This window comes from Balaenoptera ricei, chromosome 19 (assembly GCF_028023285.1).
Source record: "Balaenoptera ricei isolate mBalRic1 chromosome 19, mBalRic1.hap2, whole genome shotgun sequence".
Taxonomy (NCBI): Eukaryota; Metazoa; Chordata; class Mammalia; order Artiodactyla; family Balaenopteridae; genus Balaenoptera; species Balaenoptera ricei.
This window is the reverse complement of record NC_082657.1, coordinates 13,811,203-13,835,916: the sequence shown is the minus strand read 5'-3', so window position 1 is coordinate 13,835,916 and position 24,714 is coordinate 13,811,203. Positions and strand designations below refer to the sequence as shown.

The 24,714-nt window shown below is 41.9% G+C and overlaps 1 protein-coding gene across 1 annotated transcript; it reads right to left on the bottom strand.

Moving 5' to 3' along the window:
* Positions 1 to 7,601: 7,601 nt before the first annotated feature.
* LOC132353978 (F-box only protein 27-like) lies at positions 7,602 to 18,575 on the bottom strand. Its single transcript, XM_059905476.1, has 6 exons — positions 18,536 to 18,575; positions 17,895 to 18,266; positions 17,642 to 17,753; positions 17,464 to 17,562; positions 8,431 to 8,566; positions 7,602 to 7,745 (listed from the first exon to the last, which is right to left on the bottom strand). The coding sequence occupies exons 1-6, from the start codon at positions 18,573 to 18,575 to the stop codon at positions 7,602 to 7,604; spliced, it is 903 nt and encodes a 300-aa protein (XP_059761459.1).
* Positions 18,576 to 24,714: the final 6,139 nt, after the last annotated feature.

Genomic DNA, 24,714 nt, shown 5'->3' with positions numbered 1-24,714 from the left:
AAACTAAATTAGACTTGGTAGCAAAGGGACTTTCACTTTGTATGATGGTTATTTCAGAAATGACTCTCTTATTTATTTTTATTTATTTATTTTTGGCTGCGTTGGGTCTTCCATTGCTGCGCGCAGGCTTTCTCTAGCTGCCGCGAGCGGGGGCTACTCTTCGTTGGGTGCGTGTGCTTCGCATTGTGGTGGCTTCTCTTGTTGTGGAGCACGGCTCTAGGCGGGTGGGTTTCTGTAGTTGCGGCGCTCCGGCTTAGTTGCTCTGCGGCATGTGGGATCTTTCCGGATCAGGGATGGAACCCGTATCCCCTGCACTGGCAGGCGGATTCTTAACCACTGCGCCACCAGGGAAGTCCCAGGAATGACTTTTATGGACGGCTTCTGAGGAAGTGGTAATAGGGTCTCCTTTAACTGTCTCACCATTAGTTGAGTCTCTTCTAAACTCTCAGCACACTCAGCACAATTCTATAAGCGAACTAACTTCTTATGAAGTATTGTTGCTTTCTGCACCTAATACTACCCTGATTTTCCTTTTTCTTTTTTTTTTTTTTGGCTGCACAGTGACAGACTTTTAGTTCCTGACCAGGGATCGAACCTGGGTGCCCGGCAGTGAAAGCACCAAGTCCTAACCAGGGAATTCCCTGGGAATTCCCAATATTACCCTGGTGTGATGTAATAACATCAATCTTGCAACTTTGCTTCCAGCATCACAGCAAGAAAAAAATCATGATTGCATTTTGTTAACAGATTATATTCTCGCTCCCAGGAATGACTTACAAGAAGTCCCTGTTGATAATGCTGATGTAATTAGATTTACAGATGGGTCGTACTTAAGGGATGAGCAGGGACATTACCGAGCTGGATATACAATAACGCCCACAGTGGACATAATTGAAAGCTCTTATTTACCAGAAACAAAGTCAGCACAACATGCCAAATTAATTTCCTTAACTCTAGGATATCAATTAGTTAAAGACCAGGTAACAAATACTTATACTGACAGTTACTATGCTTTTGTAGTGGTACACAACTTTGGAATGCCATGAAAACAATGAGGCTTTTAACAACTTCTGGGCAACCTATAAAAAAGATAGAAAACAGGATGCCGAGTTACTAATTGCTATATAACTGCAAAAGCAGTTAGCAATTATTAAAACACCAGGGCATTCCAAATCTGACACTATGGAAGCTAAAAGGAATCAGCTTGCTGATGCTGCAGCCAAACAGTTAGCTTTAAACATTCATCCTGTCCAGCCTTGAAAATGTCCACTCTTCTCCATTAACCCTGCTAATCCAGTAAAAGATTTCTTTCTACAGGTTCAAGAAATCACCACTAATGAAGAGAAACAGATACGGCAACAAAAAGGAGGTATTTTGATCCCACCACACAAATATGGTTTAGATATGATAAAACAAAACAAAACAAAACTTACAGTGTCTATTGAAGCCCAATTTGCCAATACTCCAGCATGTACATTCTTTACCCCACTGGGCATCTGAGAAAACGGTTTTATGGGGAAAACAATATTTTGGAAACTTTCACCCATGATGGTTCAAAGGAAACATATTACATTATTGGCAGGCCTTATTGACATACTTAAAAAAAATTGGGGGACTTCCCTGGTGGTCCAGTGGTAAAGAATCCGCCTGACAATGCAGGGAACACAGTTTCGATCCCTGGTTGGGGAACTAAGATCCCACATGCCGCGGGGCAGCTAAGCCCGTGTGCCACAACTATTGAGCTCACGCACCTCAACTAGAGCCCACGAGCCACAAAGTACAGAGCCCACACACCCAGGAGCCTGTGCACCACAACTAGAGAAGAGAAAACCCGCATGCACCAACTAGAGAGAAACCCGCGCACTGCAATGAAGAGCCCGCGTGCTGCAGCGATAGATCCCACATGCCTCAATGAAGATCCTGTGTGCCACAACTAAGACCCAATGCAGCCAAAAATACATTAAAAAATAAATAAATAAAATAAATAATAAATAAATCTTTAAAAAAATTGGGATCTACTTTTACAAAGAGCTCCCAGGAGGTGGAAAGGATCATGGATTATAACCCAGGGATTTTGCTTATTGGAAAGGACATCAAATAAAAGATTCTTTGCAGCCATGATGGAAAGAAACTTTTCAGATATTATTAACTAATCCATGCACAGCCAAACTGAGACACATTAATTCAAGGATTCACATCTCTCATTCTCCACCTGAATGGACTTTGATGGCTGTTTCTAGCACCTGACTTCAACTAAGACAGGCATCACCAAGTTAGGAAGAGAAGATGACAACAGCAGTAGCAGACAGCTGACCCAAGAGTCTGGGCCAGGCCTGAAAGACCCATCCTACCAGTTCAAATGTACTGTTACCAAAAGTCTGTCTTGAAATCAAAATTAAAAGTTGTTTTTTTATTTCTAGCCATGTTTTTGCCCCAAAACCCTTTAGTAATGCTATCACAAAGTATTACTACTGGGGGCAATTTAACTGATCGTTGGATTTGTCATTAAATTCCTCTGTCAATAAGGCCAATAGAAGCCCCTCATAATTCTCATCATTGACTTTTCAGATGTTCCTGTAATCTACAAAAAGTTTCCCCATCAGGATATAGCTCCAAGTCTACTACATTCAATTAATTTATACAATTCTGAAGTTTCTGGGATGAGACTGTGATGTTGCAAAAGCAAGTAGCTCTTGATTTTTAAAACTGCTTTGTAGGGGGAAGTGTGCTAGAATCCAGACAATGTTGTACTTTCATATCAGATGAGTCCTCTAATATACCCATCTAATGACTCTCATACAAAATAAAAATTTCTACATTGAAGAACCCACTTTCTAGTCTAAATGAAATCTTTGGTAAATGGTTCAGTTTTGGGCATTCATGCCTTAAATCTCTACTTCTGACTTTGTTACTGTTATTGGTTCTGGCGATTGTGTTCTATATCATTTATAGAGTAATAATCTCTTGTACATCTCAGTGTATATATATTCAAAACTCCAACGAAAATAATGATGTCTAAATGACTTGAAACTATTGATCATATCTATTGTTCTATATAAAGGGGCATGCACAATGCACATACAGGGTAAAATTGGCATAAGTCCTATTGGAACTGACTGATAAAACTGACTATCAGTCCTTGTGAAGCATTCTACTAGCATAACCCCTAAAAGGAAAAGAACTGGGCTGTTAAGACTGGCAGCAGGGCTTCCCTGGTGGCGCAGTGGTTGAGAATCTGCCTGCCAATGCAGGGCACACGGGTTCGAGCCCTGGTCTGGAAAGATCCCACATGCCGCGGAGCAACTGGGCCCGTGAGCCACGATTGCTGAGCCTGCGCGTCTGGAGTCTGTGCTCCGCAACAAGAGAGGCCGCGATAGTGAGAGGCCCACGCACCGCGATGAAGAGTGGCCCCCGCTCGCCGCAACTGGAGAAAGCCCTCGCACAGAAACGAAGACCCAACACAGCCACAAATAAATAAATAAATAAATAAAATAAAATAAAATAAAATAAGTTAAAATATTACCGATAAACAGAACTAGTATTTAAAAAAAAAAAAAAAAAAAAAGACTGACAGCAAAGGACATGATGGATCCAGGGCAGGTAAGCAACCACCATGGCATCAGAGGCCAAATATTTGATCACCTAACGCTTTCTTTTGGAATATTAATGATCAAAAGGGGGAAAATGATGAAATAAAATCTATATTTTGAGGCAGGAAAAGAAAAAATTAAACATAAAATTGTCTCTGTGGTTTTTTAGGCCTCCTGCCTCCCTAATGTGGGATGTGTATATGCATTACACACAGAGCTCCCCAAAGTGCTTGCTCAACCGAAAGGTCAATTTTTTTTCTTCTGATGCTGGTAATGTAACTTTCTAAAAAATAGCGTTCTTTCCCAGCTCTGTAGGGGGTCATGGTGAGTAGCTGCTTGCTTTGTACATTCTTACCTGGACTAGGTACCCTTGGTGGACTTTATGTAAAATATCAGTATGTTACACTGATGTGTAATGCTTTGTCTAGAAAATGTGTACGACTGTACCTTTGACTTCTAAAAGGCAGAAGAGTTCTCAGAGCTTTGTGAGAATCTGCTTCCTGGGTTATAATCCTCAGTTTGGCTTTTTTGCATTTTCATCTACAGGTGCAATTAATTGGAGCTCTCTTACCTGTGGGAGTGATGACATGGTACTATCACATTGGAAAATTGTTTGGCAGCACCTACTAGAGCTGAATATATACCTACACCATGACATGCATTCATCTAAAACAATAAAACAGCCAGTTACTTAACTAGGAAAACAAAGCAGTGAAGAATTCAGAAGCAGTGAAGAATTGCAGTTTGGGATATGAAAATATGGTGAATCACATGCAAGTCCTCTAAAGCAAAGGAGAAAGAATTCTTTTATAGAGAAGAGGGCATGTTTGGAGGGACTGTTATAAACAAAAAGTCCATTGGAGGAAAGGAGATGTTCTAAGTATAGAGGCTTTTTCATTGGCTGAGTTGTGACAGTCTCTCATTGGCCGAGCTGTTGCCAGGCAAGGAGAAAATCTTTCTTCCTCCTGCTGGCTGTAGTAAAGTAGTGTCACTTCCTGCCAGAGATGCAAGGTAGGTCTCTTCCTTATGGGATCTGACATGGAGGGGTACCTGTGTGACAGCTCTCCTTTCTGGCCTCCCAACTCCATTTTATTTTATTTTTATTTTTTAAATGTATTACTTATTTATTTTGGCTGTGCCAGGTCTTAGTTGCAGCATATGGGATCTTTAATGGTGGCATGCGTGCTCTTAGCTGCAGCATGCATGTGGGATATAGTTCCCTGACCAGGGATCAAACTGGGCCCACTGCATTGGGAGTGCAGAGTCTTACCCACTGGACTGCCAGGGAAGTCCCCCTGACTCCAATTTAGCGAGGTTTCTCTTTGTTAATTTTCACACGCGCAGTTGTACTCCCAGGTATGAGAAATGTGTGCACATAAAGATAGATACTAGAGGACTTCCCTAGTGGCGCAGTGGTTAAGAATCCACCTGCCAATGCAGGGGACACGGGTTTGATCCTTAGTTGGGGAAGATCGCACATGCCACAGAGCAACTAAGACCGTGCACCACAACTACTGAGCCTGTGATCTAGAGCCCTCAAGCCACAACTACTGAGCCTGTGTGCCACAACTACTGAAGCCCGTGCACCTAGAGCCCATGCTCTGCAACAAGAGAAGTCATTGCAATGAGAAGCCTGAGCACCGCAACAAAGAGTAGACCCCGCTCGCCACAACTAGAGAAAGCCTGCCAAAGCCAGACCCAAAGCAGCCAAAAATAAATAAATTAAAAAAAAAAGATAGATACTAGAATGTTCACTGCAGCTTTATTGATCAGAGACTCAAACCAAAAATGAACCAATGTCCACCCACAGCAGATGAATAAATCAAGAGTATTCAGCAAAGAGAAGAAACAAGCTACAGCCACTTGCAAAAACATGGATGGACTTTAGAAGCCTAAGGTTAAGGGAAATAAACCAATGCAAAGGAGTAAGTGCCATGTGATTCTGTTTAAAATACCTCAGGAAAGACGCCATCAGTGATGCTAAAAGTCAGGACAGCAGTTACCCTGAAGGCACAAGAGGCCGTGTCTGATTTCTCAGTCAGTGGCTGTTTATAGATGGGATCGGGTTACACTTTTCTGTGTGCACATTATACTTCAATAAAAACTTAAAACACAAACATAAAAAAAAAAGTGAGCTTGTTTCAAAGTTAAAAAAATTTAAATTCCATAAATGATCCAGCAATCCCGCTTCTGGATAAATACCCAAAAGAATTGAAAGCAGAGTCTTGAAGAGATATTTTTACACCCATATTCACATAAATATTCACAACAGCCATAGGTGGAAGTAACCCACGTGTCCCTTAACAGGTAACTGGATAAACAGAATGTGGTGTTTACACACAGTGGAATATTATTCAGCCTCAGAAAGGAAAGAAATTCTGATACATGCTGCAACATGGACTTTGAGGACATTATGCTAAGAGAAATAAGCCAGACACAAAAAGACAAAAATTGTATGATTCCACCTATAGGAGGTTCCTAGAATAGGGAAATTCATTGAGACCAGGTAGAATGGTGGTTGCTGGGGGTTGAGGTGGAGGGAATGCAGAGTTATTGATTAATGGGTCCAGAGTTTCCACTGTACAAGGTGAAAAGAGTTCTGGAGATGGGTTGCACAACAATGTGAACATACTTAACATTATTAAACTCGAAAATGGTTAAGATGGTTAAATTTGACATTTTACAATTTAAGAATATTTTTTATTAAAAATTTTTTAAAATTCGATTTACAAAATCTTAAGGTGGCTCAGAATAAATCCAACAAAAGATATGCAATATTTTATGAAAAAATTTATAAAACTTTATTGAAGGGCATTAAAGAAGAGTTAAGTATTGACACACAAGAGGACAAGATCTCCAGGTAACAATATGGACTAATCCAAAAGCACATCCTCAGGGCAAACATGAAGCTTTGGGTTGATGAGTACAATATATCATTTCCATAAAACTTAAGAACACATAAAAAAAATGCTATATAATAATTGTGAGACAAACATATGTAGAAAAAGGAGAACGTAACCCAAAGCGTGTGCCTTCCCTGGACAGTGGTTGGGGGTGGGGAGTGGCATTGGAGGGAGGGGGCAGATATGGAGTGTTTGGTTTGTCCCAGCTAAGGTTTGAGACCTGGCAGTCTTGGCTTCAGAACTGATGCTAACAGTTCCTCTAGGCTCCATGCCAAGTTCACGGACTGCTGGTGGAGAAGGGCCTGGGGCTCAGGGCACCTGCCTCCACCTGACCCCCAAGAGCCAGCTCCTGGCTGAGACTGTCTTCCTCCGGTCACTGCCGTGATCAGATGCCCCACACAGCAGGTTAGAGGCGGGCTCAGGAGTCTCCTCCCTGTGGACCGGGGTTCAGCTCTGTGACTTTGGGCAGGCTGCTGCCCTCCCCAAGCTTTTTTTCTCATTTTGTAAACTGGGATGGTAGCAAGGCCTACATCAAGGGGGAGTTGAGAAGAGTTGATGAAATAGTGCTCCTAAGATGAGCAGCAAAGTGCCTGGGATGGGAGGGGGCACTGTTATTACTGATTTATTATTATCATTATGCTCCCTGGGTGAAAGGGTCAAGAAAGGTTGGCCGTCATCCAAGGAGAATCCCCATAGCCCTTGACCTCCCCATCCCATGCAGAGACGGAGTCCGCATCAGAAGTCTACTTCTCTAGGGAAATGGCAACCGCATCCCCACTAACACCAACCTCTCCACGGGGTGGCGCAGTGCTGGGGTTCAGACCCCTCTGAGCTGGGCAAGTCACTTGCCTTCTATCAGAAGCTCAATTTCTTCCTGAATTTTCTGTGGGCAGTCACATTTGTTTCCAGAGGCGGACAACAATTTCCTGACATGGCCCATAACTGTCACCCCTCTGCAGCCCCATGCAGAAGAATCTAGACCCTCGACTGGACCCAGGAGATCCCAGGATGCCAGGGAGCTACAAGCCCTTGATTACTGAGATGGCCCTGCCAATGGGCCCAGCTCCTGGAAGGCACGGTCAGGTAGTTTTGCAAGGACAGTCCGCGACTAGGACAGATGGACCCGCACAATCACACTGGAGTTGGGCAGATAGACTCCATAATGTTCAGACAAGAACTCCACGTCCTGGACCCAGTGTTCACAAGACACAAAGCGGATGCCCTTCTTGAAGTTGGAGAACACATGGTTGACCTGTAGGAAGGAAAAGAGGTAAGTCTCATTGTGCCTTCAAACACTGAGTTGGGGGCCTTCTGACAGGTGGTATTTTCCATAGATGGCTGCGACAATGTCTCCACAGGTACTTCTAGTTCCACATGTACTTCTAGAATCACGACACTCCTCTTCCAGGGGTGGAGTCTACTTCCCATCCCCTTGAGTCTGGAGGGGTTTCCTTATAACCAAGAGTGTGGTGGAGGTGATGCTGAGTGACTTTTGCTAAGTGACTTCCAAGGCTGGGTCAGAAAAGCAATGCAGCTTCTGCTGGTTTCTCCAGAAGCCTCATGGTGGAACCCTGAGCCACCAAGAAGCAGTCTGACTGCCCTGAAGCCACCATGCTGTGAGGAAGCCCAAACTAGACCAAGCAGAGAGATCCCACGGCCAAGCTCTGAGACTAAACCAAGAGCTGCTTGGCCAGCCACCAGCTGCTGTATACACACTCACACCCCAACATGCCTTCAGCTCCAGCCTGTGTCTAATGCAACCACATGAGAGACCAGAGCTAGAAACTCCCAGCAGATCCCTACTCGTAGAACCCATGAGAGGTGAGAAAATGACTGCTGTTCATATCAAGCCACTAAATTTTGCGGCAATTTGTTATGCAACAATAGTTCATCATAGGCTCCACCATCCTTTCCCCTCACCCCTCTCAGAGACTCACCTCAAAGGAGACATTGTTTCTCCACTGCCGAATGGGCACAGGCACAGAAGAGAAATGATCCAGGATGGACTGGTTGGCATCTAGAAGTTGGATAATTCGATGATATATATTGTCAGTGCCTTGTCGGCCAGCCCACCTATGGGAGAAGGGAGAGCTTGAAGGCTGGACTTGCCACTCCATCTCTTTGGATGTCTGCCTGCTTCACCTGAATGGCCTGTGCATGTATGCAAATCTAAAATGTGGTCCCCAGGACAAGCACCATCAGTGTCACTTGGCAGCTTGGACCCTGTGTATACCCAATGAATCCACCTGCACTAAACACAAGCTCCCCAGCTTGTCTGCATGCACGTTCATTTCAGAAATAATGACCTACACCACCAGAGCCTCCCATCAAGCCTCTTAGATAGCCTCAACCACCAGAGGGCAGACAGCAGAAGCAAGAAAAACTACAATCCTGCAGCCTGTGGACCAAAAACCACAGTTACAGAAAGATAGAGAAGATGAAAAGGCAGAGGGCTATGTACCAGATGAAGGAACAAGAAAAAACCCCAGAAAAACAACTAAATGAAGTGGAGATAGGCAACCTTCCAGAAAAAGAATTCAGAATAATGATAGTGAAGATGATCCAGGACCTCGGAATAAGAATGGAGGCAAAGATTGAGAAGATGCAAGAAATGATTAACAAAAACCTAGAAGAATTAAAGAACAAACAAACAGAGATGACCAATACAATAACTGAAATGAAAACTACACTAGAAGGAATCAATAACAGAATAACTGAGGCAGAAGAACGGATAAGTGACCTGGAAGACAGAATGGTGGAATTCACTGCTGCGGAACAGACTAAAGAAAAAAGAATGAAAAGAAATGAAGACAGCCTAAGAGACCTCTGGGACAACATTAAACGCAACAACATTCGCATTATAGGGGTCCCAGAAGGAGAAGAGAGAGAGAAAGGACCAGAGAAAATATTTGAAGAGATTATAGTCGAAAACTTCCCTAACATGGGAAAGGAAATAGCCACCCAAGTCCAGGAAGCGCAGAGAGTCCCATACAGAATAAACCCAAGGAGAAACACGCCGAGACACATAGTAATCAAAGTGGCAAAAATTAAAGACAAAGAAAAATTATTGAAAGCAGCAAGGGAAAAACGACAAATAACATACAAGGGAACTCCCATAAGGTTAACAGCTGATTTCTCAGCAGAAACTCTGCAAGCCAGAAGGGAGTGGCATGATATACTTAAAGTGATGAAAGGGAAGAACCTACAACCAAGATTACTCTACCCGGCAAGGATCTCATTTAGATTTGATGGAGAAATCAAAAGCTTTACAGACAAGCAAAAGCTAAGAGAATTCAGCACCACCAAACCAGCTCTACAACAAATGCTAAAGGAACTTCTCTAAGTGGGAAACACAAGAGAAGAAAAGGACCTACAAAAACAAACCCAAAACAATTAAGAAAATGGTCATAGGAACATACATATCGATAATTACCTTAAACGTGAATGGATTAAATGCCCCAACCAAAAGACATAGACTGGCTGAATGGATACAAAAACAAGACCCATATATATGCTGTCTACAAGAGACCCACTTTAGACCTAGGGACACATACAGACTGAAAGTGAGGGGATGGAAAAAGATATTCCATGCAAATGGAAATCAAAAGAAAGCTGGAGTAGCTATACTCATATCAGATAAAATGGACTTTAAAATAAAGAATGTTACAAGAGACAAGGAAGGACACTACATAATGATCAAGGGATCAATCCAAGAAGAAGATATAACAGTTATAAATATATATGCACCCAACATAGGAGCACCTCAATACATAAGGCAACTGCTAACAGCTATAAAAGAGGAAATCGACAGTAACACAATAATAGTGGGGGACTTTAACACTCCACTTACACCAATGGACAGATCATCCAAAATGAAAATAAATAAGGAAACAGAAGCTTTAAATGACACAATAGACCAGATAGATTTAATTGATATATATAGGACATTCCATCCAAAAACAGCAGATTACACGTTCTTCTCAAGTGCGCACGGAACATTCTCCAGGATAGATCACATCTTGGGTCACAAATCAAGCCTCAGTAAATTTAAGAAAATTGAAATCATATCAAGCATCTTTTCTGACCATAACGCTATGAGATTAGAAATGAATTACAGGGAAAAAAACGTAAAAAAGACAAACACATGGAGGCTAAACAATACGTTACTAAATAACCAAGAGATCACTGAAGAAATCAAAGAGGAAATAAAAAAATACCTAGAGACAAATGACAATGAAAACACAAAGACCCAAAACCTATGGGATGCAGCAAAAGCAGTTCTAAGAGGGAAGTTTATAGCTATACAAGCCTACCTAAAGAAACAAGAAAAATCTCAAGTAAACAATCTAACCTTACACCTAAAGAAACTAGAGAAAGAAGAACAAACAAAACCCAAAGTTAGCAGAAGGAAAGAAATCATAAAGATCAGAGCAGAAATAAATGAAATGGAAACAAAGAAAACAATAGCAAAGATCAATAAAACTAAAAGTTGGTTCTTTGAGAAGATAAACAAAATTGATAAACCACTAGCCAGACTCATCAAGAAAAAGAGGGAGAGGACTCAAATCAATAAAATCAGAAATGAAAAAGGAGAAGTTACAACAGACACCGCAGAAATACAAAGCATCCTAAGAGACTACTACAAGCAAATTTATGCCAATAAAATGGACAACCTGGAAGAAATGGACAAATTCTTAGAAAGGTATAACCTTCCAAGACTGAATCAGGAAGAAACAGAAAATATGAACAGACCAATCACAAGTAATGAAATTGAAACTGTGATTAAAAATCTTCCAACAAACAAAAGTCCAGGACCAGATGGCTTCACAAGTGAATTCTATCAAACATTTAGAGAAGAGCTAACACCCATCCTTCTCAAACTCTTCCAAAAAATTGCAGAGGAAGGAACACTCCCAAACTCATTCTATGAGGCCACCATCACCCTGATACCAAAACCAGACAAAGACACTACAAAAAAAGAAAATTACAGACCAATATCACTGATGAATATAGATGCAAAAATCCTCAACAAAATACTAGCAAACAGAATCCAACAACACATTAAAAGGATCATACACCACGATCAAGTGGGATTTATCCCAGGGATGCAAGGATTCTTCAATATACGCAAATCAATCAATGTGATACACCATATTAACAAATTGAAGAATAAAAACCATATGATCATCTCAATAGATGCAGAAAAAGCTTTTGACAAAATTCAACACCCATTTCTGATAAAAACTCTCCAGAAAGTGGGCATAGAGGGAACCTACCTCAACATAATAAAGGCCATATATGACAAACCCACAGCAAACATCATTCTCAATGGTGAAAAACTGAAAGCATTTCCTCTAAGATCAGGAACGAGACAAGGATGTCCACTCTCACCACTATTATTCAACATAGTTCTGGAAGTCCTAGCCACGGCAATCAGAGAAGAAAAAGAAATAAAAGGAATACAAATTGGAAAGGAAGAAGTAAAACTGTCACTGTTTGCAGATGACATGATACTATACATAGAGAATCCTAAAACTGCCACCAGAAAACTGCTAGAGCTAATTAATGAATATGGTAAAGTTGCAGGATACAAAATGAATGCACAGAAATCTCTTGCATTCCTATACACTAATGATGAAAAATCTGAAAGAGAAATTATGGAAACACTCCCATTTACCAATGCAACAAAAAGAATAAAATACCTAGGAATAAACTTACCTAGGGAGACAAAAGACCTGTATGCAGAAAACTGTAAGACACTGATGAAAGAAATTAAAGATGATACCAACAGATGGAGAGATATACCATGTTCTTGGATTGGAAGAATCAACATTGTGAAAATGAGTATACTACCCAAAGCAATCTACAGATTCAATGCAATCCCTATCAAATTACCAATGGCATTTTTTACGGAGCTAGAACAAATCATCTTAAAATTTGTATGGAGACACAAAAGACCCCGAATAGCCAAAGCAGTCTTGAGGCAAAAAACTGGAGCTGGAGGAATCAGACTCCCAGACTTCAGACTATACTACAAAGCTACAGTAATCAAGATAATATGGTACTGGCACAAAAACAGAAACATAGATCAATGGAACAAGATAGAAAGCCCAGAGATTAACCCACGCACCTATGGTCAACTAATCTATGACAAAGGAGGCAAAGATATACAATGGAGAAAAGACAGTCTCTTCAATAAGTGGTGCTGGGAAAACTGGACAGCTACATGTAAAAGAATGAAATTAGAATACTCCCTAACACCATACACAAAAATAAACTCAAAATGGATTAGAGACCTAAATATAAGACTGGACACTATAAAACTCTTAGAGGAAAACATAGGAAGAACACTCTTTGACATAAATCATAGCAAGATCTTTTTTGATCCACCTCCTAGAGTAATGGAAATAAAAACAAAAATAAACAAGTGGGACCTAATGAAACTTCAAAGCTTTTGCACAGCAAAGGAAACCATAAACAAGACAAAAAGACAACCCTCAGAATGGGAGAAAATATTTGCAAATGAATCAACGGACAAAAGATTAATCTCCAAAATATATAAACAGCTCATTCAGCTCAATATCAAAGAAACAAACGCCCCAATCCAAAAATGGGCAGAAGACCTAAATAGACATTTCTCCAAAGAAGACATACAGACGGCCACGAAGCACATGAAAAGATGCTCAACATCACTAATTATTAGAGAAATGCAAATCAAAACTACAATGAGGTATCACCTCACTCCTGTTAGAATGGGCATCATCAGAAAATCTACAAACAACAAATGCTGGAGAGGGTGTGGAGAAAAGGGAACCCTCTTGCACTGTTGGTGGGAATGTAAATTGATACAGCCACTATGGAGAACAATATGGAGGTTCCTTAAAAAACTAAAAATAGAATTACCATATGACCCAGCAATCCCACTACTGGGCATATACCCAGAGAAAACCGTAATTCAAAAAGACATATGCACCCGAATGTTCATTGCAGCACTATTTACAATAGCCAGGTCATGGAAGCAACCTAAATGCCCATCGACAGACGAATGGATAAAGAAGTAGTGGTACATATATACAATGGAATATTACTCAGCCATAAAAAGGAACGAAATTGAGTCATTTGTTGAGACGTGGATGGATCTAGAGACTGTCATACAGAGTGAAGTAAGTCAGAAAGAGAAAAACAAATATCGTCTATTAATGCATGTATGCGGAACCTAGAAAAATGGTACAGATGAGCCAGTTTGCAGGGCAGAAGTTGAGACACAGATGTAGAGAATGGACATATGGACATCAAGGGGGGAAAACTGCAGTGAGGTGGGGATGGTGGTGTGCTGAATTGGGCGATTGGGATTGACGTGTATACACTGATGTGTATAAAATTGATGCCTAATAAGAACCTGCAGTATAAAAAAACAAACAAAACAACTAATACTAAACTTTCATTGGGTTATTTGTATGGAAATATGTTAATATAAATGTTTCAGACATTACATGAAATTTCTAAAAATCTTATATTTGTATTTGTATGGAAATATGTTAATATAAATGTTTCAGACATTGCATGAAATTTCTAAAAATCTTATATGTTCTGGTATAATGTTATAAGTAATAATCCTAGTTATTACTTTAAAATGTATATCTCAGAAATAACTAATTTTCTTGTCAACTGCATTATTATGAACTTTCATCAAATCTTTAACCGTGGTCATTTTTAAGTCTTTTGTCATTTACAGACAGTTCTGGATGTGCTCTGATGATTTTGCAAATATGTTCCTATAAAAGGGTTTCATCTTCAAGAAATTCATGGAAAAGACTCTGACAAGTACAGGTTTCTGGTAACTGACTGTACTGCTGAACTGAATGAATAAGCATTTTCAGAACTCTAATGAAAAACTGATGAACTCATAAAAGTGCTAACAAAAGATCAAGATGAAAAAAAAAATTAATTGCATGGGACTGAGTGAACTGATGAGGATGAGTATAATTTGTGTGACTTTCTGTCTGAATTAAAAAAAAAAAAATCCCACAAGGACTCAGAGGCAAAGAATATACAAATCAATTTTCACTGCAAAGTAAAGGAGCTGTTACAGTGAAGGATTACTGGACTGAATGTCAATATTATGACATAGTATGAGTGTGTTTCATGTTTGGTAATTGCAATCATTGTTGCTTTTGTTGTGGTCATCCATGTACAATGCTTGGTGTCAGTCTATTTATCTCTTGTAAAAATAAAATACAGTGTGTGTGTGTGAAAAAAATAAAAAAAATTAAAAAAAAAAAAAAAAAAAAGAAATAATGACCTAGAGGGCTTCCCTGGTGGCGCAGTGGTTGAGAATCTGCCTGCTAATGCAGGGGACACGGGTTCGAGCCCTGGTCTGGGAAGATCCCACATGCCACGGAGCAGCTGGGCCCGTGAGCCACAACTACTGAGCCTGCGCGTCTGGAGCCTGTGCCCCGCAACGGGAGGGGCCGCGATAGTGAAAGGCCCGCGCACCGCGATGAAGAGCGGTCCCCGCACCGCGATGAAGAGTGGCCCCCGCTTGCCGCAACTAGAGAAAGCCCTCGCACGAACTGAAGACCCAACACAGCCAAAAATAAATAAATAAATAAAGTAGCTATAAAATTAAAAAAAAAAAAAAAAAAAAGTACTAACCATGTGCCACAAACTCAGGAATGACAACAGAACCACAGTGGTAGGGAGTTGATTTAAAAAAAAAAAAAAAAAGAAATAATGACCTAGAGCCGTGCACTTCAAGGTACCTCCTGCCATAGGCTTGTCCAAATGTATGGTCTTTGCTCTCTGCTTCTGGGATGTAATCTCTGGACCCTTGGAATGTTATGTGTGACAGGACTAACGTTGTTTGCCTGGGGACCTTGGGTCATACTGGACAGCCTGCAAATATGATTTGGTGGGGGCTGGCCACGTCCACATAGATAGTCTATAATGGGGGCAAGCCACTCCAGGAAGACCAACAATGTGGTTTAGGATGCCTCACTCAATCAGTTGACCTGGAGGCTGAGATGAAACATATAATAAAGCCCCTATAAACTCAGGTGAGCTTCCCTGGTTGGCAATATTCCATGCGTACTGTCACCATTGGAGGCCAGGACAGTCAGGTGTCATGACTCCACGGGGAGAGGGCAATGGAAGTCTGGTGTTGGATGCTTCCCCTGGATGCCGCCCTGTGATCTTCCCCTTGGCTAATTTTAATCTGTATCTTTTCCCTGTAATAAACTAATTATATAAGAGTTTTCATTCAGTTCTATGTATTTCTAGTCAATTACTGAGCCTGAGGGTGGCTTTGGGAATGCCCCTATCTGGAAGTTGGAAGGTGGTCTTGACATTGTGGTGGTCATTAACTTTGTAGTTGGCTCTAAACTTCTCACAGATGTTGAGGCCTGGCGCTCTCATTTTAGACACTCATACTTAATTGGTATGGAGTGTGACCCAGGCATTGGGAGTTGTAAATATTTCTGGGTGATGTATGGCAAAACTGGGGAGTCACTGATTATTACAATCAACTGGTACACCATTGCTCAAAGCCACACAAACATGCTACAATAGTTTGATAGAGGATTAAGTTAAAAACAGAAGTTGATTGTAAATACATCTTCTAATGAGATGGATTTGCAGAGGCGGCAGTTTATGGTGCCTCGATGGAAAGTAAATTTGGGAGACTTCCCTGGTGGTCCAGTGGTTAGGACTCCACGCTTCCACTGCAGGAGGCACGGGTTCCATACCTGGTCAAGGAACTAGGATGTTTATGTTTTGGCGTGGAGTGGCCAAAAAATTAAAATAATAGGGACTTCCCTGATTGTCCAGTGGTTAAGACTCTACACTCCCAATTCAGGGGGCCCGGGTTCAATCCCTGGTCAGGGAACTAGACCCCGGATGCCGCAACTAAAGATCCTGCAGGCAGCAATGAAGATCCTGTGTGCTGCAACTAAGACCTGGCACAGTCAAATAAATAAATATTTAATAAATAAATAAATAAAAATAAACAAACAAGCACCTGGGTTTCCAAATTCCTCATCCCTCATTATCAGGTTGGGCAGAGAATGTACCATTTAAAAAAAAAAGTTAATTTGGTAAGGCCAAAATTTCAAAGGGTCACTTTGCCTGTCTCTCAAGTAGTCTTTCCCTCTGGGAACCACACAACACAGTGAGGGGTTTTCTTTTTCTGTAAAACTGGAGCGTTATGAGATAGCAATTGGGAAGAATAACCAGTGATACTTCCACCATAGATGTGATCTGTAGCTGATTAATTTGAGAACAGGGAACATAAAAGAGTAGAGAATTTAAAATTATCCGGGTCAGGTATCCCTTGGAAAGTCTTCATGGACCCCAGTTTCAAGGCCATCAGTACAGAGCACAAGCTCTGGAGTCAGACAAGTATGAGCCCCATGCCAGGTCCTGCCAAGCCCTAGCTGTGCCACCAGGGGAAGTCACCTCCCCTTTCTGAACTTCGCAATTTGATGTTTCAAAACACACTTTCCCACAGGATCAAGGATCATGAAGGGTGCTGAAAGAGCTCACACTTCAAAGCACTGGCTAGGTACCTGACATATAACCCAATCTTACAAAGATAGGGAAACTGAGGCACACTGTGATTTGCCCAAGGCCTCAAAGCTGGGAAGCCAGGGTTTGAACTTGGGAGGTTCTGGCTCCAGAATCTGACCTCTTAGCCAAACTCTCCTATCTTGCCTCCTCCTAAACCAAGGGGCATCTCATTTACAGAGTTGGACCCAAGTCCTCTGTATAGGATCCAACCTGGCATCTTCCAATCCAGTTCCCTTTGCAGGTTAGGAGAGGGTTCAGGGAATGTACTCTGCTAAGTACTAAAGCTCTGATGGTGGTGAAGTCATTTCCTACCTGCTTTATCCTAAGGGGTTGTTAGGAGGCTTAAACGAGGTCACCCATGCCAACATCAGCGCTCAGCAAAAGGGCTGTTTTATCATCACACTCACCAGTCAGAGACACAAATCTCCATCTTTCCACTATCCAGGAGTTCTGGCCAAAATCCCTCCTTCTCCAGGTCCAACACTTGCTTCTTTTTGTGACACCACCTAGGAAAGAGGGAGAAAGGTCAAGAGAACAGGGAAGTACTCACCACCGCCCTGGCCCTTGGGGAAGAGGGACTTTCACCTGTAGGCAGACTGGAAGCAGATCTGCAAAGGGGGCCTAGGCATGGCCTCCCAGCTTTCCTCCATAGCCAGGGCACCACAACCGTGCACAACCATCGATTTCTGGAGGACTTCTGTTAAATAAAAAAAGTTTGTGACCAAGTTCCTGGCCAGCCCACCAGCCCACGGAGAGAACCCATGGGTTTCCCATGAGGCCACGCCACTCCAGACCCTCCCACAGGTTCCCTTGAGGATGCTTTTCCTGGGCTCCCCACCTAGGTCCTTGGGGTTCCGGAGGAGATTGCGTCCTATGGGTCGGAGCTCGCAGAAGCGGCCCAGGACGCAGGGCCTGGGGTCGTCGGCGGCGGGCAGGCAGGTGCTGACGATGGGCCACAGGGCGGCGTGGTCTTGGGCCAGGATGTTCAGCCACAGGGCCTGGCAGTCCACCAGGGCGCGCCAGCGCCGGCACACCCGGCGGCAGTGCCCGAGCAGCACGTGAGGGGGCACGTGGCTCAGCACCATCTCGAGCAGCTCCGTGGGCAGCTGGCCCAGACCCAGCGCCTCCTCGGTTTCGGGCTCCCCAGCGGGGACTCGGGCAGGCAGGCCCCCAGAGGTCGAGTTGTCCATGGTCTTCTCACCAGGCCCAGCTGCAACGTGGGAGAGCCAGTGTCATACTTCAGGGTGTCAGGGACCTGCAGCCTCTACCAGCCCCGCCCCTGCCAGCCACACCCCAAGACTGTCACCCCCTAAGCCCCCTCAGCCACCTCCCCATCCTCACCACCCCCAGCCCCATCCTCAAGGCCCCAAACTCCCAACCCGTCCTTGCCAGCAGGCGATCTAAGCCCCTGTCTACCATTTGCATCACAGGCCCCGGCAGCCAACCTCCTCTGCGACCTTGCAGACCCCCGAGTCCTACCCTGCATCTCAGCCAGTGCTCCTCGCAGGCAAGCCTTCATCTAGCGTCATGGGCCCCCATCGCTACCTCTGCCCTTTTTATGCGCCCGCCCCTCCCTTCTTAATACCCAACACCACTGCCGGCCACCTCCCCTGCCCCATGCTCCTTCTGACTCCACAGTCTCTGCCCGCCCCTCCTTTCTTACTGTCATGCCCCCTCCTCCCTCTGCCTTGCCCCGACTTACTAGCCAGCCCCTCCTGTGCCCACCTCCTGTATCCTCCAGACCCCCGCCTCCTTCAGGCTGTATTTGGACTGAGAGGGAACTGCCCAACCAAACCTCCCAGAGTAGGGGCCGCCAGGAGCCAGAGTCTGTCGCTCTTTGTGCACACCAGTGGCCCCTTGGAGTGTCCCTAACCAGGCTGTAAGGCCCTTGGTGCTGAACAACTGCTGCTGTTTGGGTCAGACACCTGGGCAGGAGGCTTTGTATTCATTAGGTCATATAAAATTCTCTTCACCTTTAAGGATCCAGCCTCACTAGCTTGGAGATCATTGCATAGGAGAAAACAGGCTCCAGCAGGAGCCAAATGCATTTCTATCTGACTCCCTAAATGAGTGCTGTAACCAACAATAACCCCAGTCAAGCTTCATGGAGCCTCTTACTACCAGTCAAGGTAGCAACCCCCTGAGATAGGTATGGCTATGTCCCCACTTCCCAGGTGAGAAAACTGAGGCCAAGTGACCTGCCCAAATCAAACAGCTAGTAGGTGACAGAGCTGGGATTTGAACCTAACCAGGCTGCATCTAGAATCCTTGCTTTTAATCTGTATACCAACTCTACCCAATAAAAATAAAATGTGTGCTACACATATAATTCTTCAATATCAGCAAGTAAAACCAGACATGGTGTCTTGCCCACATGGAACTTACCTTCAAGGCGGAGAGATATGGTAAACAGGAGACAGAATAAACAAGTTATATACTGTTGGGGAAATCATTAAAAATAAAATCTGCCAACCCCCCAAATCCTCTTCACAACTGTAGAAAAGATTCAAGGAGTTTTATTATGGAATAAACATTAAATCAGACTGTAATTCACATAAGCCATGATGAGCAGTGGATGTGACATGGAAATTGTGTAGTGTGTAGTGTAGGTGATCAGTGCCATGGGAAGCAGAGCAGGGAAGGGGAAAAGGGCCATAAGCAGTCTGGGTGGGGAGATCCTGAATTCTGAGAGATGGACTGACTATTATATGGGCCAAATTTCTTTTCGGTACATACACTGTCAATAAAATTATTACTATTGAGGTTTTCCAACATATCCCAAAGTGGAAGAGTATAACGAGCTCCAGCAGTTAACTCCCAACCCATCTGGTTTCATCTCTACTCCCACCCACTTGCTCCCCCAGGCAATTTAAAGCAAATCTTAGAAACCACACCCTGCTGCCCATAGCAGTACATTTTTTTTTTTTGGCCATGCTGCAGAATGTAAATTGGTGCAGCCGATATGGAAAACATTATGAAGGTTCTTCAAAAACTAAAAATAGAGTTGCCATATGATCCTGCAATCCCACTCCTGGGCATATATCCAGAGAAAACTATAATTCCAAAAGATACATGCACCCCAATGTTCATTGTAGCACTATTTACAATAGCCAAGACATGGAACCAACCTAAATGTCCGTCCACAGATGGACAGATAAAGGATAAAGATGTGGTACGTATATACAATGGAATACTACTCAGCCATAAAAAAAGAATGAAATAATGCCATTTACAGCAACATGGATGGACCTAGAGATTATCATACTAAGTGAAGTAAGTCAGAAAAAGATAAATACCATATGATATCAGTTATATATGGAATCTAAAATATGACACAAATGAACTTATCTATGAATAGAAACAGACTCGCAGATATAGAGAACAGACTTGTGGTTGCCAAGGGGGAGGGGTTGGGGGAGGGAAGGATTGGGAGTTTGGGATTAGCAAATGCAAGCTATTTTATCTAGAATGGGTAAACAACAAAGTCCTACTGTATAGCCCAGAGAACTGTACTTAGTGTCCTGTGATAAGCCATATGGCTAAACAAACAAACAATAAAACCCCAAGAAGAAACCAGTAACAATCACAATAAATCCGTGTTAGTGAGATTGTGGAGTGATGAAATAAAATGTATATTTTGAGGCAGGACAAGAGAAAATTAAAAATAAAATTCTCTCCGTGTGCTTTTTTGGGCCTCCTCTGTCCCTCCCTAATGTAACGTGTGCCTGCATTATGCAATCAACCAGAGCTCCTCAAAGATGGCAGTGCCTGCTCAATTGTAAAGATCATTTTTTCCCCTTTCTTCTGACGTTCGCAATGTACCTTCCTGAAGAATAGAATTCTTTCCCAGCTCTGTGGCGGTCATGGTGACTTGCTGCTCGTTTTGTACATTCTTACCTGGACTAGGTATCCTTGGTGAACTTTATGTAAAATATCATATGTCATTTTGTTGTACAATCCTTTGTCTAGAAAATGTATATGACTGTACCTTCAACTTCTAACAGGCAGAACAGTTCTCAGAGCTTTCTGAGAATCTCCTTCCAGCATTATAACCCTGTTTGGCTTGAAGAAAATTCCTTTTTTTTTTCTTTTTTAACTTGAGAGTTTATTGAATTTTCATCGACATTTTCTTGGCGTAGTCTGCAGGATATCGGAGACACCCACCAAAGGACACCAGGAGCCCCCCACCCTGAAACTTTGAGCTCCGCCAGCTTCTCGGTATTCCTCAGGTGCTTCTCCAAGTTCTCCTGATATCCAGACATCATTGCTTAAATGCTGTCCTGGATTTTACTCCATCTCTTTTTCTTGGGACTTGGAGTCCTGAAGGGGTTCAGGTACATTTCCTAGGCAAGGACCTAGGGGGAAATCTGGAGCGAATTGGGTTGTCTTGTCCTTTTTTAAAATTTGGCTTAAATTGGAAAGATTATGTGTATATGGTCTGAACAAACTGTTTGCTAGTGAAATGAGACACTGAGTCTGCTCAGCTCTGAAGGAAAAGGGACAACTGCTCCTGCTGGCCACGAGGTGGTCTGAGGTGACTGAGAACCTAGGGGAAGTGTCTGAGAATCAATCCTCGTGACCTGTAGCAGTCCCACAGAGGATCCCACTACAATCATTAAGTAAACTCTGCTTGTCATCGGGGCATAATAAGGGCTGATCATGTTGTGCCCCGAGCACCCCTGGCAGTTTTAGACCACTGGAGGGAGAAACTGAGACACGTAAGAGAGTCGAACCAACCCAAAGATAGAACTCCCTTGGTGAACAAGACTCAGAAGCAGCACGCATTCGCTCCATCACAACCGCCCTCAGAAAGTTGTTCAGATCATATCTGAATTAGGCTGCCAAATTAATAATGGGAAACTGTGCCTCAAAGGCCAAACAGCTCCTGGATGGGCAGCCACTGGCGGGAACTCTGCCTGGCTTCATGTACAATTGGAGCAAAGCCAATGCTCGAAAGCACTTATCTTAACGCTTAAATGGCCAGGAGGGAGCTCTTTTCACATTTTAGAGAAAGTCAGCTTGATAAAATACCTTTTCAAAGTTCTGACCCCAAGAGAATAAAAGTATTCCTAGGAGGGACTTCCCTGTTGGTCCACTGGTTAAGACTCCACGCTCCCATTGCTTGGGGCCACAGGTTCGATCCCTGGTTGGGGAACTAAGATCCCGCATGCCGTGAGGTGGAGCCAGTTAAAAAAAAAAAAGTATTCCTAGGAGAAAGCTTGAAGTTATAACGTTTATTACATCATTGAAATGTAAACACAGCCCACATCATCTGAGAATACAGCCTTAGCTCAGTTAGTAGAACTTAAAACTGAAAGGAAGGAAAAAAAGGGAAAGAGGCTTTTTAAGTTCAAGCAGGAAAATTATGAGGTCGCTGTGTCTGTCTGGATGTATCTATGTCTGTGTGTATGTTATAAATATGCTACGTCCCTACCTCCAGACGGTGTTATCAGAATTAATTTGTAAAAGAGCTCTGTTTAACGGACTTAAAAGCAAGTGCTTACAAAGCAAATATTTCTGAGTGTTACCAAAAACTAACCCAAATTTTTAAAAGATCACGTGATCTAGAATTAATCTTTAATGACCAAAAACAAGTTTAAATTGATGGTTTAATTAATATAGACATGTCTTTAGAGTCATCAACATTAAGTATAATACTTTTATTGTAACTAGGGTTACTGAAAGTCAATAAGCTCATGTTATTTATGTTATAAAATTTGTCAACAAATAATTAATGGTATGATGATATTTTCACAAGTAATAAAATAGAGATAAATGGAATAAAAGCTTTTGGGTGATGCTTTAAGAATAATATGTTTTATTGTATGTCTACCTGCAAACAATTTCTCCAGATTTTTGGCAGCTTGAAACTTTAGAGTTCTGCTAACTCAAATTAAATGTTGGAAATTCATTGAAGGTCTAGATCATTTTTAATAAGATAAAATACTAAAACGTTAATTGCTAAAGAAGTCTTTGTTTACCTACTCTTGACCTCTTATTACAGAGAGACTAAATATGTTTGAAACTATTAATAGATATGTTTTGTGCTTTATTGAAAGATTGTACTATGAAATGGCATATATTTCTAGAAATTAATTTTTAAAAGGGAATACCGAGAAGAGAGTTTTATGCACGATCAAGACTAAGTTTAGATTGAATTTAATTAAATAAATGAATTTTAATATTAAAGGTAAAATGATGTAAAACTAGAATTTGGTTTTTTCTCTGTTGAGAGGACAAAGTTTTCTTGAAGTATGGATCTGCTTTTGAGAACAGATTGTAAAGTTTCTTTACCAGTGACTTCCTGCGCTTGCCTTTGAGATCTTTTATTTTCATTTTGGTTATATGTATTGGTATTGCCTCACAGTGACTTCTGATCCTATTTGACCAAATTTAAAACATTTTGATATCTTTGACAAACTTTCTCAAATCAAATTCTAAATGAAGTTCTTTTGACCTCCAGCTAACTCTGGGATGCTTCAGAGGGCCCCTGAACATCCCAAAGAGAGGTATTAAACTAGTTAGGTATATTTGGTATATTAAATGACCTGGGAAACAATGTCAAATGAGTAATAATAAATCTGAAGTTACATTGTAAAGGTAAATATTATTAATATAAATGTTCTAGAAATTATATGAAGTTCTTAAAATTTCAAGTGTCCTGGTATGATGTCAGTCATCATTCTAGCTGTTATCTTAAAATGTTGTATGTCACAACAAATTTCTTTTTCAGTCTTTTGCATATATAGACAATTATTGTCTTACACTGATGCTTTTACAAAAATGCTGGTAGATGACTTGCTTTTTTCTTTTTAAGGTTTTTGCTTAAATTATTTATTTATTTATTTATTTATTTGGCCATGCAGTGCGGCTTTCAGGATCTTCCCTGACCAGGGATCAAACCTGGGCCCCCGCAGTGAAAGGGCCAAGTCCTAACCACTGGACTGCCAGGAAATTCCCAGATGACTTGCTTTTATGCTTCAAAACTAAATTAGACTCAGTAGCAAAGGGACTTCCACCTTGTATGATGGTTATTTCAGAAAAGGCTCTCTTCTGGAAGGCTCCTGTAGAGTAAGCTACAGCCATGTGCAACAACATGGACGGACTTTAGAAGGCTATGGATAAGGGAAATAAACCAGATGAAAAGGAGCAAGTGCCTTTTCTCACTCTGTGGCTGGTTATAGACGGAGTCGGGTTACACTTTTCTGTGTGTACATTATACTTCAATAAAAAGGTAAAACAAATATATAAACAAAAAATGAGATTGGCCCCAAGCTGGTTATTGCTGAATCTGGGCAATGAGGACATGAGGTTTGATTATGCCATTTTCTCTCCTTGTGTGTGTGTGTGTTAAAGTTCAAAGTTCAAAAAAATTAAATTCCATGTATGATGCAGCAATTCCACTTCTGAGTATCTAACCAAGAGAATTGAAAGCAAGGTCTTGAAGAGATAGTTGTACACCCATGTTCATAGAATTATTCACAACAGCCAAAAAGCAGAAGTAACCCACGTGTCCCTCGACAGATGACTGGATAAACAGAATGTGGTGTTTACACACAGTGGAATATTATTCAGCCTTAAAAAGGAAAGAAATTCCGATGCATGCTGCAGCATGGACCTTGAGGACATTAGAGAAATAAGCCAGGCACAAAAAGACA

Excerpts from the sequence above, each read along its gene's own strand:
- LOC132353978 (XM_059905476.1), bottom strand. The coding sequence starts at position 18,575 with ATGAAGGCTTGCCTGCGAGGAGCACTGGCTGAGATGCAGG. Across the intron at positions 18,267-18,535 it reads AGCACTGGCTGAGATGCAGG|CTGGGCCTGGTGAGAAGACC; the intron begins GTAGGACTCGGG and ends CCCACGTTGCAG. Across the intron at positions 7,746-8,430 it reads GAAACAATGTCTCCTTTGAG|GTCAACCATGTGTTCTCCAA; the intron begins GTGAGTCTCTGA and ends TCCTTCCTACAG.